Here is an 18870-nt window from a genome sequence, read left to right as displayed (position 1 = left end):
TTGGCCATGCCTATCAATGTCCAGCAGCTAGCACCCCGCAGGCAGCCCCCAACAACCCGCTTCAGGGCCTCACCCTGGAGCCTGACCCCAAGCCAAATCCACACCTTGTACCGGCTTGACAGGGAGACCATAACATCAATAGTCACCCTCATTCATGACAACAGCAGTCGGATAGATATATGGACTGCAACCCCACCCCCCCTTGCTGAAGGTAGTGTCAGTACTGCACTTCCTTGCGACCAGCACATGCCAACACACCGTGGGTGAGATGCATGAGCTGTCATAACCCTGTTTTTCCAGGGTCCTGTTCCAGGTACTGGATGCACTGCTGTGCAATGTGCCAGACCACATCGCCCTACCCCGAACCCCTGCCCAGGTTAATACCACCAAAGTGGCCTTCCATGCCCTGGCAGGCATGCCCAATTGCATTGGTGCGTTGGATTGCACACATGTGGAGCTGGTGCCCAGGCATGCCATTGAGGCAGTGTATTGAAAACGCAAACAATTCCACTCCCTCAATGTGCAGATGGTCTGTGATGCTGAACACCATCACCTATTGCTGTGCACGATTTCCGGGATCCACACACAACTCAATGGTCTTGCGGAACTCCACGTTGCCAGGGTACATGGCACGGCACATCAGAGAGCGCACCTGGCTGTTGGGTGAGTAGAATGACCACGGCATGACCCTGTGGGGGTTGGGGGGTGGGTAGAAGCACAGTCAGCAGAGCATGTCGCAAAAGCAACCCAATGCAAATACATTGCATTCCTTATTCCAAGGCATGTAATGCATGCACCAAACAGGCATATGGATCACACCCAATACCTATCAATTGAATGTCAAAAGAGGCCACACAAAACTACCACATGCACCAGAATCCATCAGACAACCTACAAGTGTGCCTGCTAAAAGACTGCACATACCTCACCACCTGCTTCACAGACAAGTCCAAATAATGCAAACCTACACATCATCAGCATTGAAGCCCACACCAGGTATCCAGTACACATGCCTACACAACTGGTCAGCAAGCACCAAGTGGTCAGTACAGGTCATACACCCACCTCAAATTGACATATGAGCACTCTGAAGATGTTGGTTAGCATGGTTAAGCAGGCAAAACACACAACATGAAAGAACAATGCAGTGGGATTGGGCATCAATACGTGAGAGACATCAATGCCAACACGCACATGGCCCACATCCATAGGCCTGCGGGAAGGTTGAGCTTGCCCCTGATGGGGTTGTGCCGGACACCACATACCTTACATGCACCTGGCTTACCGGTGTCACAGGGCCATTACAGGTTTCTGTGGCACGGGAAGCCCGGTGTCAGTAAATTGCAAGTCCCCGTAACCATGGATTGCCGCAGTACGCAATGGGGATATGTACATGGGAGTATTGTCACCGGTGAGAAAGTAGCTGGTGCTCCCCTGAGCACACTGGCTACCGGGGCAGCTGCGCACTGCAGTGTCTGGCCTCCTGTGTGCTGCGGGGCGGTAGGCAGATAGTTAGCACTGTACAAGATAGGAGGCTCCTAGTAGGCAGCCACGCAGCCTTGTTTCCATACAAGCCAATAAACATGTAGTAGCATGGCAGGCCATATCGTGACGGCAGACCGTGACCATGCCAAACCATCTCAGATCAAATGAGTGACCAAACATTTGAATATGGTCACAGCATTAAATGTAACCGTGCAAAAATCAATAGGGGAATCTTTGGCATGTGCTACGTCTTGTGCTAATTAAATGTGGGAAATGTGTACATGCTCACATCACTGACATGAGATTGACACCACAAACATGAAATCCCCATTCTGTCACTCCTATGCAGGTGATGCCGGATAACCCCTCACGCCATGGCTGATGACACCTGTTAGACGGCCACTGAACATGCATGACATGCCTACAACCGGGCACATATCCGTACACGGGGCACTATAAAACGGACATTTGGACTACTCAAGGCAAGGTTCTGCTGCCTCAGCAGATCTGGCAGTGCACTTAAACATAGCCCCATCAAGGTTGGCAAAATTGTTGCACAATATGTGTATTCGATGCAACAATGCACTGCCCCCGGATATGGACTCTGCAGGGGAGAAGGATGGGGATGACAGGATGCCAGTGCGACCCCAGCGGGAGGCCTTGGATGGGCAAAATGCACGGGATGCACTGATATACAAATTCTTTTGAACACTACTCACAAGCATATGGTGCACAATTGGTGGCACATATTTTTGAGCACTTCTATTAAATAGTTAATACTCACACAGAAACAGAATGTGCAGTCATGACTGATATGCAGAACTCAGTGTATTCTTAATTACAAAAATAGGTGCAACATCGATACCCGCCCAAAATTACCCTCCTCTCCCAATCCCCAACTATCTCTCCCAACTATGAACCCCCCCTACCACTCCCCAACATACTACTCTCCCCCTCCCAATCCCCAACTAGTCACACGTGGAGCAAGTGTCCATGGTTCCGCACTACTTGCGGCCGCGCTAGGCGGCATGTGTGTGCTTGTGAGAGGAGCCAGACAGGCGCATGGATCTCCTCCTAGGGCTGGCTGGCTGCCTGGGAGCTTGCAGGCGTGGAGCTGGTGGAGGGCAATGGCGTGTTCTCGCAAGAGAGTAGGGACATGCATGTCTGGAGGGCTAGTGTCATTCTCTCAGCAATATTGGACTGTACACTATTGCCCTCACGGACTCTCCTAGCCAAACGTATGGTGGCACAAGCTGACCACCCAATGGCACGGGCAACCCGCTGTCCGATTGCCCGATTACTCTCCCTCATGAGACGGGACTCTACCAAGTGCTGCTGCACCAAAGCAGCGAGCGTGTCCTGATGCTGCTCCATGCGTTGGAGACGCGCATTCATCTCACGTACTGAGGGGTAGGGCGAGCACTGTGGACTTCTCGGGCTCATGGGGCTGAATGTGCCTAACACATCCGGGGTATGATCTGTGTCGTCGCCAGTGTTCAGGCCTGCCTCGACAGCTGCATCCCCATCACTGCCGTCTGTGGCATGTGAGTCGGGCTGCTGGGGTGGGGGTGGTGCACGTCTCCGTGGCATTCCACTTGGGGCTGCCTAGGTGACAGGGGCAGCTGGGGGTGCAAACATAGGGGCTGCCTGGGTGACGGGCAGCTGGGGGTGCAGGCACAGGGGCTGTCTGGGTGATGGGGACAGCTGGGGGTGCAGGCACAGGGGCTGATTGGGTGACAGGGGCAGCTGGGGTATCCTCCGGGTCTTCCTAGTGTATGGTGGCAGTTACCACTTGCACAATGCCAGATGTGCTTGCACGGGAACGTTGACAGACATTGTGATGTGCTCCTTGCACGTCCGCTGGCCCTTAATGCCTCAGGTTGGCCACCGTCCGTGTCCAATGATATTCCTGTAGGTGAATGATGTTAGAGCCCTGCCTGGCTAATAATTGTACATTTACATGCAACATGGTGATCGTGCAATATTACATTGTGGGGCCATGCAGTGCTGCATGGTATGTCTAACTCATGCATGTGTTGTGTGGACTCAGCTGCAGGCACTGTGCAGGTGGCATATGGAACAGCTGTGCTGGGACTGCTGATATGCACACACGTGTTTGGTTGTGGGTAGTGCCATGCCGGTCTGCCCGTGTGCAGATATTTAAGATGTGTTGCGGCAGTTGTTCAGGGGGTGCGTGTCTGGAGCCGATGTGAAACCTGGTTGCAAGCCCAGGATGTGTGTTGGGTTTTCATGGCAGGGTCATATAAGGGACATGCACTCCATATTGGGGGGGTGGGTGCTCATGGGTACATGCAGGTGAGAGCCTACCAGTGCTGGGGTGGCAGTGGCAGCACAGCAGACACACATGCAGTACTCGTGGCCAGGATGCGCAGTGTGTCTGTGTCGTGGAATCTGTATTTTTCTATTGTCAGTTGAGACTGCCTATGTGTTATTCATCAGTGTTCTCAGTTGTGGGTTAGGGGGAGTGGGGCCTGGGTGCGTGGTCTACGCCGTAACCATGTTGTACATGCAGGTATCTATGGGTGTCCCTGCAAGGGGGGTGTGATGTAGTGTGCAGGTGCCACTGGGCCTCATTATGGATCTGGTGTTAACACTGCCAGTGCTACCAGCGGCTTGCTGCCGGACCCATTAACAATTACCATTTCTTGACTTCCCAGTGCCACTGGCCTAGTACAAGTCCAGGTGCCGGGAAGTCACGCGGCAGAATTTTCTTGATACACATTCCGATTGATTCCCATAGGGATCCATGGGAGTGGGTAGGCAGAAGTAGCGGCAACCTTGTTGATGGTGCCAGTGCTTCCATGGCAACTCAGCATGCCAGGACCTCAGCACCCACCACGGAAAGGCCTGTTGGGCGCTGCAGCCCTGGCAGCCACTGTAATGGGGCATCATCATGTGTGTGCCGGTCCTGTGACATGTGTGCTGCTCAATTTACAGGGACCCTTGTTTCGGTTCACACACAGTCATGTGTGGTGACTTGTCATGTGGTTGGGTATAGGGCATGCATGGGGCATGGCCTGTGACTTGCTTTGCGCAACATTCACTAGGGCGTGTATGGGAGGGCTGGATCTGGTCAGGGTGATGTTGCCAGTGCTATGGCCATTTATGTGCAGTGATGGTACGGGAGCGGGGGAAAGGGTGGACAGGTGTGAGCTTAATAATTGTGCAGTTTGTGTACTCACCAGCCTCAACAGGTGTCCTCTGCTGCACCGACTCCCTCAATACCATCCAAATGCAGCACACTGCTGCACTTCTCCCATGGCAGCAGCTTGATGAGCGAGGGTGGTCCGCCGCCTGTAGCTGTGCAGTACCTGCGGTGTGCAGCAAGAAGGTTGCACACCCTCAGGTGCAGGTCGTCACACTGCTTATGGCAGTCTTAACACCGCGTGTTGTCACTCCCACAGCAGTCACCTTCCGGGCAGCTTCCGCCCAGATTGTCTTCTGACAGAGCTGCATGCTGCTGCGCTGGTCCGCTGAGAATAGCTCCCCGGCATTGTCAACAATGTGGTCGACCAGCAAGGTCAGCTCGGCCTCACCGAAGCGTGGCTCTCGCTGGCGGGTTTGGGAAATCCTGGATGACATGTCCCAAGATAGTTTCTAGCTGTCAGGCTGGATGGCTTCAGGTACAGGGATATTGCAGCGGATAGTGATTTTTGTAATGACCTCCGGGCTCTTTCCGGTTCTGGCGATAACATTATTTCCGGATCTGGTGGTCTCTCCGTCGATGCGTCCTGCTACGTCCGACATGCAAGTGGCAGAGGCAGATGCACCGTCAACATTGGTGGTGGTACGTCCCGTCTCCACCAGTGTTATCGTGATGATGGTGGCACCGGTTCCGCAGATAGGGGATGCGCAAGGCCGACAAGGTGGAATCCTACCTTGCTTCTGACGCCCCACAGTGCCGGAACCAGTGCCACCGCGCTCACGTGAACACCAGATTTTTTGCACCACACTCGGAATGAGACCCAATGTTTAGACTCTTCATTATAAAATGCTCCTTGAAAGTTCTCCAAAATGAATAGCACCAGTGTCTTCACTACACCTAGTTGAAACTATAGTATGCTCCTCTACTGACAGGGAGATCATGTTCCTAAATGGACCAGTCATGTCGACTAGGTGCAGCAAGGGCAAACGGCCTAACCGAGGGTTACCTTCGAAGAGACAAGTGGTATTACTATCCAAGAGATCTAGGATGCTCAGATGAGATACACACTGTAACCAAAGACAAAGTGCTCAAACTATTTCACAGTAAACTATACTCTATTAGATGGTATTAGTATTTATAAAATTTTACATAGCGCTTTACGCCAAAGCGCTTTAGATTACAATAAGAATATATTACAATAAATCAGAAGCATAATTGCAAAACATGAGACAAACCATCGAAAACAATATGTAGAACAATTTACCTAGAACTATGAAACAGAACAGAGGAAGAGAAGAGGGAAGTAATGAGGGTCAACAGGACGGGGATGAGATTTCAAGGAGGAGTAAGAGGAAATGGAGCAGATAGGGAGAGGTAGAGAGTTCAAGTGTAGGGGGGCAAGGAGCTGAAAGGATTGGAAACGAGAAGAGGCACAAGGAGTCGGAGGAACAGTGAGTAGGAAGAGATCAGCAGAACGGAGGGGGCGAGAGGGAGCGTAGAACGAGAGGAAAGATAGGGGGGCAAGATCATGAAGAGATTTAAAGACAAGACAGAGGAAGTTAAATTTAAGTGGAGAGTGAAAGGGAAGCCAGCCAAGATAAGATAGCGAAGAGGAAATGGAATCGTGATGAGAGAGAAGGCAAAGGGTACGGATAGCAGAGTGATAGAGGGATTTGAGGGGAGCAAGATGAGAGGCAGGGAGGTCAAAGTGGAGAGTAGAGCAATACAGAAGAGGAGGGAAGAGATTAAGAGTTTAGTGGCATGGAAGGTGAGGGAGGAACAGATTTTACGAACATTGAAGAGGTGGTAGCGACAGGCACGGGAGGTAAGAGAAATGTGGTGGGTAAAGGAGAGGGTGGAGTCGAAGTGGTGGCCTAGATTGCGGGCAGATGCAGAGATGGGGAGATTAGTAGGGGGAAAGAGAATAAAAGGAGATGGAGGGGGAAGCGTTTTGGAGGGAAAGAATAAGACTTCAGTCTTATCAGTGTTGAGGGAGAGAAAGTGGGATGACATCCAGTTTTTGATAGCAGTGAAGCAGGAAGAAAGATTAAGGTGGATGTCAGGAGTGAAAGAAGAAAAAAAGAACAATCTGGGTGTCATCAGCATAGAAATGGTGAAGGTGCCATTTTGGGTGATATGTGGCTGCTTATCTGGTCGTTTTCACACATCTCTGCGATAGAAGGGCCTCTAGCAATGCTCTTTCAACATGTAAGGAGGCAGGCAGGCTGGCTGGTTGGCTGATGGTAGAGTTGGCAGAGGATGTGATCACAAATCTAACGGTGAGTATGGAGGAGTGAGGTTGGACTTGTCAAACTCAACCACAACACTTACTTCAGTGGCCTGATGCTGAAGTTAAGAGATGGTGATGCATAGCTCTATCTGTTGTCTGTAATATCTCTTCAGCTGAAATTATAGTCTTTCCTAAACTCCTTTATTCATTTCAGAATATCACTGTTTGGCCTGTGTGTAATTTATCTGTATGTTACTTCCTATCCTTATCCATCTAACATTGCATCTAACATTGCACTGAGGGGTGCTGGCATAAGCTGCACTACCATGGTTCAACCATCGTTGAACTAATGGCAACAAAAAATCTGGAACAAGCTTTTCTGGAAATGCAGGCTCAGTTTGCAGTTCGCTGGGGTCCTTTCAAAACTCCTTTTCCAAACAAACCCATTGAGCGGGAATTGATCCTGCCACTTTCTCTCCCTTTGGGAAAGGTGGATGGCCACGCCCAAGCTATAGTGATGACAATGATACTCCATGCACTTCTGAAATCGTTTTGTGGTTCAGAGTACTCTCTCTTAGTTCTGTCGCCTCCATTAGGGTAATCAGCACCTCATTAATACTTTTCCTAAGGGTTCCATTCTCACTTGCAAGGTGTGTTGCATGTGGGGTGGGTGGTAGCTCTGCCAAACTGCTGCAATATCATCATAGAGAGATGTCATTTAAATCTCACTATGAAGGTTTGCCTCTTGAAGCACCTCATAACCCCATGTACGGCACACTTTGAATACCTCGGCCTCTAGAAAAAACGTCTCCACTATGTACCAGATGGCGCAGGATGCCCCTGAATTGGATGAGTCCCATATTCAGATGAGGTGGAAGAGAGATCTCTAAAGGCGGTTTACTGACAGGTAGTGGATACAAGCCTTTTCTTAAAGATTTCCTTCAAGGCACAGGCTGGCCCAAGTTCAAATACTCACATACATCACTCTGGTCAGAATCAAGTCTTTCAATGTGGGATCATGCGCAGATTAGAATAAGTGAAGCTACGAGCATGCTGCCTTTTACACCTGCTTTATGAATTCCCTGTGGCCAAAAGCTTTTCTACTGCTAGAAAAAGTAGGATATCTGGGAATCTACTTGCTGTTAGATCCATTCGGTTGCCTGTTGAGGGATTTTAGGAACATAAATAAGGACATGTTTACATTTCTATCATTATTTCTTGTCATGAAACGTCTACTCCTGTCTTCGAAGGGTGGATGTGTTATCAGTTTCTAAAGAGCTCCGAGGCCCGACCTGATAATAGTGTGAAGCGAACGAGTGCAATTACACTTCCACTTAGAATGGTATAGTACACTTATGCTTTTGTGCTGTAATTTTAAAAAAAAAATGACTAGTTGTAGTGGAGATTAGATTTGTTTTCTGTTGACTGTTTACATAGAAACTAACAATCAAATACGTCTCTATCATATAACACATATGACTAGAGTTATTCAAGCAATTGGCCATACCATGAAGCTACTGTATTAAATGTGACAAAACAATGATCAGTAGCTCAAGTTGAAAACAGGTGTAAGAGCAACATATGCATAGAATGTTTAAACACAAAATAAATGTAAGTCAGAGCTTAAAATCATGCCCTTGCAAAACCTCATACTACTGCTGCAAGAAAGTGACCATAACACGCGCGTGTTCTCCCTCATAGATGTCTTATTTAAATTCATAAGCACTGAACTGCTCCATCTCCGAGTGACCCCGAAACACTTACAAAAATGTATAGAAATCTAATTTCCAAATAGCAAGCAAACATGGCTATTCAACTGAATTATATATAATGCCATTCCTCCAAAAAAGTAGCAGTTTCTTTTCTCATGGAATGGACTCATGGTTTATCTATGAGAAAACGTTTAGCTTTCAGATAACATGTTCAGTCGCAAGAGTTTCATGTCGACATGGATTGGCTAGAAGCTGGTAAACAAGAATTCACAACTGAACTGAATAGCTGTTTGGACTTTCTATGTTACTTAGTTTTACAGGAGGGCCCTTCTCACATCTACTGTGTGTTAGAATACCTCAGCTAAAGAGGAATTGGGGAAAAAAACGGTTTGGTTTTGTGAAAATCAAGAAAAAAACTTTGGGAAGCAATTTTGAATGCAGTAGAAGGATTACTACTGTTATGATAAAACTCTATAGAACCTACGAACGCCAAGTGCCTGGATTTTGCATACTCTCCATGTGGATGTAAAAGCTATAAAAAAAGGTATAACAAATATAAGTACTGTTTTCTAGCTCAAACGAACAGCCCATTAATTTAGCCAACAAAATATTCAATTCTGAAAAAAGCAAATTATATCCCCAATGTGGTATATGCCTTTGAGTCCAGACAATAAAAATAGAATTCACACCAGTATTGTGAAGAAGGAACTTAGGAAGATGACATTTTGTAATGTGCAATATAAGCTAAACGTACTTTAATGGAGGAAAATTGTATGCATCCGGGGTGTCCCAGAGCAGCAAATGGATAGCAACTTTAAGGATTCAAACTCCAATCACTGAAGATGGCACTCTTGCATCGCCATCTTCATACAGCGAGCTCGACATTGTGGTATCCTTGAATTGTATGAAGGGTGTAAATATATTGGCACAGAGTGCTCCATGACAGTTTGAACACGATCTACAGATGTAGACAGAAAAAGTACAATTTATTTACCATAGTGACTCTTGTAAACGTAGGCCAAATCCCCTTTTCTAAAGGGAATCGGATTATCCTCACCCATTGTGTAGAGAACTGTGAATTTCACGCAAAGCGGACAAAAAGCAATGGAAGCCCTGCACAGAAATGGCTTCACCTAAGCACTGGCTCGCATACTTCATTCCTACTCTCCTTGTTATGTTAACTTGCATTTGCATAGTGCCTCCATGCCAAAAAATAGCAAATGGTGGTGGGGTGCACTGGTGGGTTCATACAGAAAAGGAGACACAGACTACCATTGTAAGAGTCATTACATTGAGTAACTTAGTGGTTATTCCTTCAGACTCCAGGCATAGACTACGAACACCTGCAAGCATTTTTACAAAGGATGGCAGCAACTGCTCTACTCAGCCATAACTTGGAGCCAGTGCCCAGGGAGTAATGCTTTAAGAAAGCAAGTGATGTAGCCCAAGTAGAGGCTCTGAAAGTTACAATTTGGGGAACATGATATGTCATTTATAACACGCCTGTACACAAGTGTTTCTAGGCGCGACCATGTCATTGGAATGCTGCAGGTCCTTTCTCTGCCCTTACACCATGTGCTTGAATCGCTGTCTTGGGTGCATTCAAAACACACATTGCCAAGAAGACCCAATCAGGATAGTGCCAGCTTGCGCTTCACTGAAACACATCCTAACCCAGGTTTCAGAACAGTTGCCCAAACCCTGGTCATCTCCCACCTAGACTGTGGCAACGCCCTACTTGCAGGAGTACCCCATGCCACTATGGGCCCTCTGAAAGCCAGCCAGCTCAATGTAGTATATACCTAGTCACAAGAATGAGCAAATGTGACCACATCACCCCCAGAGCACCTCTTCAACCACACATGTTAAAAAATGCTTAAATCACTAACAAAGCAGTCACAACGGAAACACCATTCTATTTGGCTGAGAAACTCAGCATCCACTGAGGTTAGCACATTACCCAAACCCACATCAGCACGAGGCTGGAAACAAAACCGCAACAGGGGGAACCAACAAAAAACTGGCCTTTTTCTGCTCTAGACCTCACTGTCTATGGAACAAGACTGTCCCATCTCCACCCTACACTTAAGTTCCTTCCTGAAGTTCCAAACAAAAGTCAATCCTGGTACACTGCACTCATTCCAATTCCACTACCTCTGGAGGGCAAACCTCCATCCCTCTACCCATCCCAGCTCCTAAGCTATCCCTGAAAGCTACTTCAAACCACTCTAGTGCTCCCCCTTTGTACAGCGCTTTGTTTTACAGCTATGCTTGGGTATTATGAATTGCATACATACGTACATCTTCTGAATACTATATGCATACATTATGCAAGCGGCTACACAACAGAGCAGAGGCCCTTGGAAGCTCAGCTTTCTGGGAGAAGGACCACTATGCCTCACAAAAAGGTATTTGCAGGAGGTCGTCCTGTTGATGCAGAATTTCAGACACCACCTTAAATCCAGGTGATGCATTATCCTTTCTACTTCGCAATATGACAAAGATTTCTCAGTTTATGATGAAATCGCAAAATATTCAGCAGAAATTAGGGATAGTTCTTCAGGACCCCTTGACCATGTGAAACACAGTGTACGGCTCCCAAGCAAATAAAGCATGGAGTTGGCTTATTCGATATGCTAATGTGATGACGAGACTGAAGAACACTGCCTTTCTGGTGAGTAGTTTCATTTTGCACTCAGCTGTAGGCTCAAATGGCCTGACGCTAAAATCCCACTTACAGTGGGGTCTCCTCATTGCAGAGTGTAGGAATATCAGTTTCGTAAACAGATGCTTGCCCACCGAGTCATGCAACTAAAATACATCTGCCCTCGTAGTCCTCTATGTGCCCAATCGTAGCAGGGAAGCACCTATAGGGTTCCACCTGGATGCCTATGGCAACAAAATGGGTCAAATGACAGCATTGAATGCAAGGAATGGAGACAAGGGGGAGGAGACCCTCTCAACCCTGAACCTGAGCCATTAATTTCTGTAATGAAGTCTGGGCAACAGCTTTCTAGCCACTTGTAGTTGCTTGAGATTGTCGTTGATAACCCCAAATGTCAGACGTCTAACTCTTGAGGTACAAAGCTGCCAAGCTCAAGAAATGAGAACGGGGGTGCAACGTCAGCTCCCGCTCTGGAGTTACCATGACGGGGCTCTGCAAATCCTGGAAAAGCCTGGCAGTTAAAAACTAGAGAATATCAAAGATCCAGACCTGGGGCTAGGCTGGATGGGTACAAGTAGCACCCAACATCCTGTGCTCGGCCTGAATTTAGGGATGAGAGTCTAGAGGAGGAAACAAGTAAATGCATTTTATCCATGAGCTTTATAAAAAAAAATATATATAGATGTGGAGCGTTGTAGGGAGGTGGGGTAGCACTTCGATATCCATGATGCAGAGATTGCACTTTGAAATCTACTGATTTGCAAAAGGGTAATAATAATTGAGAGATAACCCCATCACTTGAAAATTAGGTTTGCAACCTGTCTGTGGAGTTTCCACTTGTATGGGAGGCAGAGAAAGAGTAAGCCTACTTAGGGAAACTTCCGGGGAGCTTTCCACACCCACCAGGTGCATAGACAAGTTTCTTGATGTGGGTTAAAGTTTCCATGGCTATGATGATCCCTGGCTTGTGAAGCACAAACAGAACCCCACCCCATTTGGTGGGATGCCCTGAAGCCCTTCACACAAAGTCCGGAATCAGTTGTCTAGACCTAGGGGGCACATCTCGAAAAAAAAGCCTTTAAGGGCTTAGGCGTAGGACTTCACCTCGGGATTTGGAGTACCCTTCGGCCTATGCAACACTTCTGTGTGAGCTTGAGAAGAAATCACTGACAGTGGTTCATTTGTGAAAAACAAGTGCCAGGGTCTTGCGGGTGTAAAAAAGGCAGTTTACATGTCTTCTTTCCAGCAACATTGTGTCCTTAAATACCAAAGGGCCTGGGTTCCTGAAGACCACATTTGAAAGCAATGCCAGTTCTTGATGGCCCAAACCAACAAGTCACAAAAGGTAAAGGTAGGGCATGGATAGCAGACACAATGGTAATGGAGGCAGACTATGAGGAATACGGTATGAGAATTGTGCAGGATAGCCCTACTTTCCTTCAAAGCCTGTCCACAGATAAAAAAAATGGCCACAAAAAATAAAAACCTAAAATGAAGGCGGCCGGTAAACTAGACTGAAAGGTACTCTCTTCCATTGAAAAGTCACCTGTTGCAGGTCTGCGACAAATGTCTGATCTGGTTCAGCATAGAAAAGGGACCGCGGTATGGAAGCAAGTGCATGTGTCACAGGGCACAGGGCCTATTCCTCTGCTTTGCGAAAACTGCACAACCTTGCTTCTAATGTAATTGCTAAATACCATGAGTCTGGAGGAAAGGGGGCAGCCAATATATGAGAAGGAGCTGGCTACCCAGGGGACGAAGTTTGAAATTCTGAGCAAGTGGAATTCATTGGTACTGACAACCCCATGTTTCAAGCCTTTTGCAGGGGGAGATTGTTAAGGTCTGTAATCTGCCCATTGCCTGGCTTCTTAATATTAAGGGGAATTGAGTGTAAGCTTGCTGCTACCGTTTCATTGAACCAGTACTAATTATTAACATATTAATTATTGCATTAGCAGACTTGCATGACTTGGGACTCCAAATGTCTGGTCATCGACCTATGCCTTAACAAATCTACCAATTCAAGGGAGTAAAGCAAAGATCATACTTTTTTCCTGTCGATTGTGGAGGTTGAGCATCGAAGATAAAGGAGCGTAGCTTTTTAATGACCTCTACCATAGGTCAGAGTCACAAAATGGCCTTCAGGCAAGGGTTACGCAACCCCTTGCCGATGGCTGTGTGCGTTATCTTCTGAAAACTAAAAATGAGCATGAATAGCACCTCTTGAAGCCGTACAAAAATAGAATGCCAGAACAGCAGTTGTGGAGCACAGTTGCGGTTATAGTGAAGGAATGAAAAACTAAGACATCCCCTTGATCATGGGCCAAAAGAAGCTGGTATGTGCAGAAGTTCTCCACCTCTTTCAATTGCAAACAGATTTCACATGAATCTGGAGGAAGGAATGACTGGACTTAGAAGAGCTTTCATTTAGGGTCGAATTTCACATTTCTATTCGGCTAATTTGTTTTTAAAGAGAATGTAGCAATAACAGAGACTTCAATCATCATCTGGTGATTAATGTTTCTCTATACATGGGCTAATATGTGTGTGTCACACGCACAACAATCTGCATCAAGAAGAGAACCGGATGAGGAATAACACCTGGATCTGGTTCATTTGACTTACTTGTTACCATCTTTAACTGTAATTGAATCCCACAATCACTAGTGCTCGGGTACCCATGCTTATTTGCACAATACAAAACATAAAACGAAAGACTGCATTTTCTTACAGTGGCAATAGCATCTGCAAACTAGAAGCAATCCACTCAAATGGATTTCAAATAAAAACAATCCTTCAAAATAAAATTCTCAGTCAAGAATGGGAAATGGTATCACATGCTCAAGGGCCTTACCCTTAGATGTAGATCTTACTTTAACACCTAGAAGATTCTAAAGTACACACTAAGGACACTTTGAAACAAGCAATGGGTTGCAGACAAGACAGGGAAGAAAGAGCATTCTTTGTCAAATGCAAGAAGCAGCGACACAAAAACATGAATACCCCAGAGAATCAAAAAGGCATTTAAATGAAGTGCCAGATAGGAAAGCTTCAGGAACATGCAATAAGAAAGTATGAAAACACTTGACACAAAGCAAAGCATAGTAGAGAAATGGAATGGGACACTTACAGTGACAATTTACCAGGGTCCTGATGGTGACTATTCTCTTAAACCATCCAGAAAGAAGAGCAGGATGGGCAGAGGGGAGTCACAAACAATCCACCAAAGTGCAATGCTACACAGTGTAGAAACCAGCATAGCTAGGAGCCATCTAAAAAAGTAGGGGAAAAATATAAACAAAAGGCAAATGGCAGCCGGAAGGAGAAAATGTAAGACACATAAATTTAAGCCAACTGGTTGGCTGAATAAGGTAGAGCCCATCCAAAATCACGCCATGCAAGCCAGTTTCTTTAGCAAAACATGCTAAATAGTCTTTGTAACTATTTCACACAAAAACAGTCAAACAGAACACATTCAGGTGACATTTTACGTAGACAAAAATCTCAGCAGACAATTGCTGGTAATAACGATCTACAAGTTTGATAACAAAAATGGAATATCCTTCCCTCAGAAAAGGATCTCCCTTGTCCAACTAAAGAACAATTTTTTTTCTAAATAGATACCCAAACCCTAACATCCTCCCCAAAACATACAAGAAGATAAAAATCTTTAAAAGTAGAATTGAGGACCCAATACACTTACTACTGGAAAGCAAAGTCAAAACCACCATGTTATCCAATTGGAAATAATGCAAACGAGAGCAAATGAGATGTAAAAGGGGAAAAAAGGCAAACCTGAGAAAAATGGCAGCACAAAAGTTGTTAACTTAACAGGACTGGGTTGATGTATAAAATAAGAAAATAAAAAATAAAGCACACACTAGGTTCCTGACAGGTCGCCAATAAATCTGTATTCATTGTTGACATAAGCAATACAAATGGTCTCGACATTATCGTTATCATGCAAACATGAACCCCGAACTACAAAATCTGGTCCATAAACTGCCTAGCCCTAGAACACTCTGCCATTCTCTACAAAAATAGAAGAGCCAAAAGTGACAGGTGAGTTGCTATCAATGCTCCCTTCCTTCCTTCCTTCAACAACACTTGATGGCTGAGAATCTTCTCACTATTTGAACATACTGCCCCCCCAGAAGCCTCTTAAACCCAAAGACCCCTTCTCTTTATCAACCTCATCCACAGACCATCTAAAAGAGCACCATGCTGCACTGCCAACATCCGTGCACACCTTAAAGAATTCCCTCGAATGATTAACAAGTCATTCTTGCAGGTGACTTTAACATATGGGCTTACGAATTGGACATGGCTCAATATTCTTGACACCTAAACTACTCTTACCACCCCTTTCCAAAGGTCAAACCTAATCTTCACCTTATGGTTTGTCAATAATTTCGCCACAACACTGACCTGTTGATCTTACCATGTTCTGATCTACTTACATTTCCATAAATTCATTCCCACAAACCCACATTACCAAGGCAGACAACTATAAAGTACCATTGGTGCAAAAGCTTACATATCATTGTCCAATGCCTTTGCTCTGCCAACCCAACTTTGTGAGTTAAAGTCAAAAGAATTCTTGTAGACGCACGTCTCATTTACTAAAGTTCAACCACTTTGCCTACCCAGACCTAAGCTCCTAAAGCCTCCAACTAATTTCTCAAGTGGCTCTCTAATGATCTTACCAATCTCAGAGGAGAATGCGGTTGGCTGAAATGACGCAGAAAAAAATTGGATTCATAAGCTAACAAAGTGGCTTGTTGCGTTCAGAGAGGGCAATTCAGGCCTTTTTCTCTCAAGCCAAAGACAATGTGGCCACCACAGCAGCTCTTTTCAAGATTTATCACAACCTTATCAAACCCAAAGCAGCCATGTGTGACATCATGACCCCTTCTTAAGACATGCGCAATCAGTTACACCATTTCTTCTCTGCAAAGATTTAAAAACTCAAAACTAAAATCTAATTTTCTCTTTGGACTTTCCCCAACTTCTCTCCTCTCCCTAAAAGCAAGCTCTCCAATTTTAGACCTTTCCTACTGAAGAAATTAAATTCTACAAAACTTCACATTTATTTTCTGGAGCACCCATCAGACCCTTGCCCATCTCCATCCTTATAGGCCAGTTCCTAAATCATGAACATGTGATTTTGTGGGGGGTTGTTTCCTGCACCAACGGAAGCACAAGCCTTACTCTGCTTTGCAAGACTATACTTGACATTGCATTACCTCCTAGCTACCATCCCATTTTCTGTCTCCCGTGCATCAGTGCAAGTTACGGAGACATTGGCTGTAAAACAATTGCAAAGATGGTTTGCAAGGGATAACTTCCTTGAAGCAGTCAATCAGGGTTTAGACCCTAGCATGGAACTGAGTGAGACCTCCCAGACATTAGAGACGGTCTCCACGTGTAACTTGATGTCAGTTAACCCACCCTCTAACTGATACTTCCTATTCTGTCCGCAGCATTCAAGGCAGTCAACCATATAGCCTTCCATAATCATTGTAATGGCTAAGATGGCATCTTGAGCTTGCTTCTTGCCTGGCTAGAATTCTTGTACCGCATGATTACACCTAGCCAGCGCTCGCTCGACTACACTAGCTACCTGCATCTCCCAGGATCAAATTCTCTACCTGGCCTACAATCCCTCTTAGCTAAGGAAACATGAATAACCACAAACTGACATTTCCTCACAGATTTGACCCTGTCCTCTTAACCATCACTTGGGTTTCTATCATTTTGGGGTTTAAGCTCCCACCCTCTGGAACTCCTTGCCTTCCCAAACTGATGCAAATAACTATTGTTTAAGAGGTCCTTCATTGCTCATCTATTCCCTCTTAACATCCAACTGTCTCCCTTCCTCTTTCACAGTCTCCCTTCCACTTGCACAATCTTCAATCCTACCATTTTACCATCCCACTCTTTCGATCCTTTCACGTCTGTTCATCTTGCTCCCATGCTCGAACCGATCAGCAGTTTGCTAGAGTGTGCAATAAACAACCACTAAATAAATATGGACTTGATATGGAGGCTTTGTTAAGATTCATGGTTCACAAGAAGGAAAAACTATTAACGATACCCAAAATGGCAGTCTATTTTACGCTGATTACAATTTGGCGTTATGTTGCAGAAGAAATTACCTGTCACAACAATCATCTTGACTTTTAACATGTTAACCTATGAGGAATTTTTGTTCTTGCTCAGTGTACAAACAAATGATGCAGTCACTTCCGATTAGCTTCATGCAGTAAACTATGTCACTGGGAAGCAGGAGGGAAATGAACATTTATTTTAATATTGTGTGGGTGTTAATGTTACAGTGTCTGAACTCCATCCGAAGCAGAAAACATTCCAAGGCGTTTCAAACCTCAAACATCAAAGTGGAAGACACTATATGAAAGGGACTACATTATTCATCTTAACCACAGTTACCTATTGCAAATGGCAGCTTAAATGGCAAACACTATATGGAGCTATGCTCGAGTTACAATCAAATGAATGCATGCATTTTAAACACAATTCTGAGAACGAAAGGAGTGAGATTAGTAATGGGGAAACAAGTATTACCCTGCATAAATGAAGAAAGGAGGCCCCCTCTAGACTGCATCTGGGAGAGGTCATAGCTGTTCGAACGTCCAAGTCACAGACGCAGAGCGAAAGAATGAACAAGAGAAAGAGAAGGGGTATGAAAGCCTGAGAAGCTCAAGGAGAATAAATCTCCAGAAGGGTCACAAACACCAACAAGAGCAGAGAGAACCTCAAGTAGAAGAGAGGGATGATGCATTGGACAAAGAAACCTAAGGGAGCCCGAGAGGCCCAATAAAGAAAGCAAAGAACAGACATGAGGGGAGCCCAGAAAAAATGTGGGGGCGAGATACACGTGGTGGGAAGGGATACGGGAAATATCCCTCCATTCTAAAGAACTTTGGGCATTTTGTTTTTTCTGTAACTTAAGTCTTTTTGTTGTTGAACTCTGGGAAACTTGAGGAGCTTTGCTAAACTGGCAGGAACTGTGAAATAAGTAGAACTGTTAAACTGTGGAATCCAGAACCAGGAGATATTCCTACAACAGCGGAGGAATAATCTAGCACCCAAAACTGAGTGCAGGGCACTCTACCTAATTTTGTTTTATTTATGTCTCAAGCTATAGGGCCATCTTAGTGGAAAGGTTTGGACAGAGGACTATTTTTCTTTTTACTATTGACGACCACCTTAGTTTAATTTAATAAGAACTCCCCTTTAGCAAAGGTGTTAGTGAGGCGTTAGTCTTTTAAGTTGAATAAAGTTACTTGAAATGTATGTCCTCTAGCCCGAGTCCTCCTTATGGCTTAACACGTTGGACATAAGATGTCAATAACTGGAAAATTGTGATTACCTGGACACAGGATAGCAATGCCCATCTAATACCTTTGCACCAAGCCAGAAGTGTTGGCTCTGTCAATCTTTGTTTTTAATAGGGCTTCAAGCTATCAAACAGGTGGTTGAAGGCAGATATTTTTTAATATAGCCGTAGCCCATTTATAGCTACAAGTCATTAACTCATCAGAAAACTTCTAAATAACATTGGCAGGCCAAGGTTTGATGTTACTGCTTT

The 18870-nt window shown here is 45.4% G+C and overlaps 1 protein-coding gene across 13 annotated transcripts in view; it reads right to left on the bottom strand.

Moving 5' to 3' along the window:
• CDC14B (cell division cycle 14B) overlaps positions 1-18870 on the bottom strand; it is a 1298523-nt gene that overhangs the window by 184919 nt on the left and 1094734 nt on the right. The window contains exon 13 of one of the 13 annotated variants that reach the window (XM_069625688.1): positions 14395-14530. The exons of the other annotated variants lie outside the window; for them this stretch is intronic. Within the exon in view, the coding sequence (XP_069481789.1) occupies positions 14419-14530 (112 nt within the window). The 3' untranslated portion in view covers positions 14395-14418. Of the gene's footprint in view, positions 1-14394; positions 14531-18870 lie in introns of those variants that run through there. 13 annotated transcript variants of the gene reach the window in all.

The sequence above is a fragment of the Ambystoma mexicanum genome, chromosome 6p (assembly GCF_040938575.1).
Source record: "Ambystoma mexicanum isolate Mex_15411 chromosome 6p, UKY_AmexF1_1, whole genome shotgun sequence".
NCBI lineage: Eukaryota > Metazoa > Chordata > Amphibia > Caudata > Ambystomatidae > Ambystoma > Ambystoma mexicanum.
Note: the sequence above shows the minus strand (reverse complement) of the source record. Positions and strands in the feature narration are given on the sequence as shown.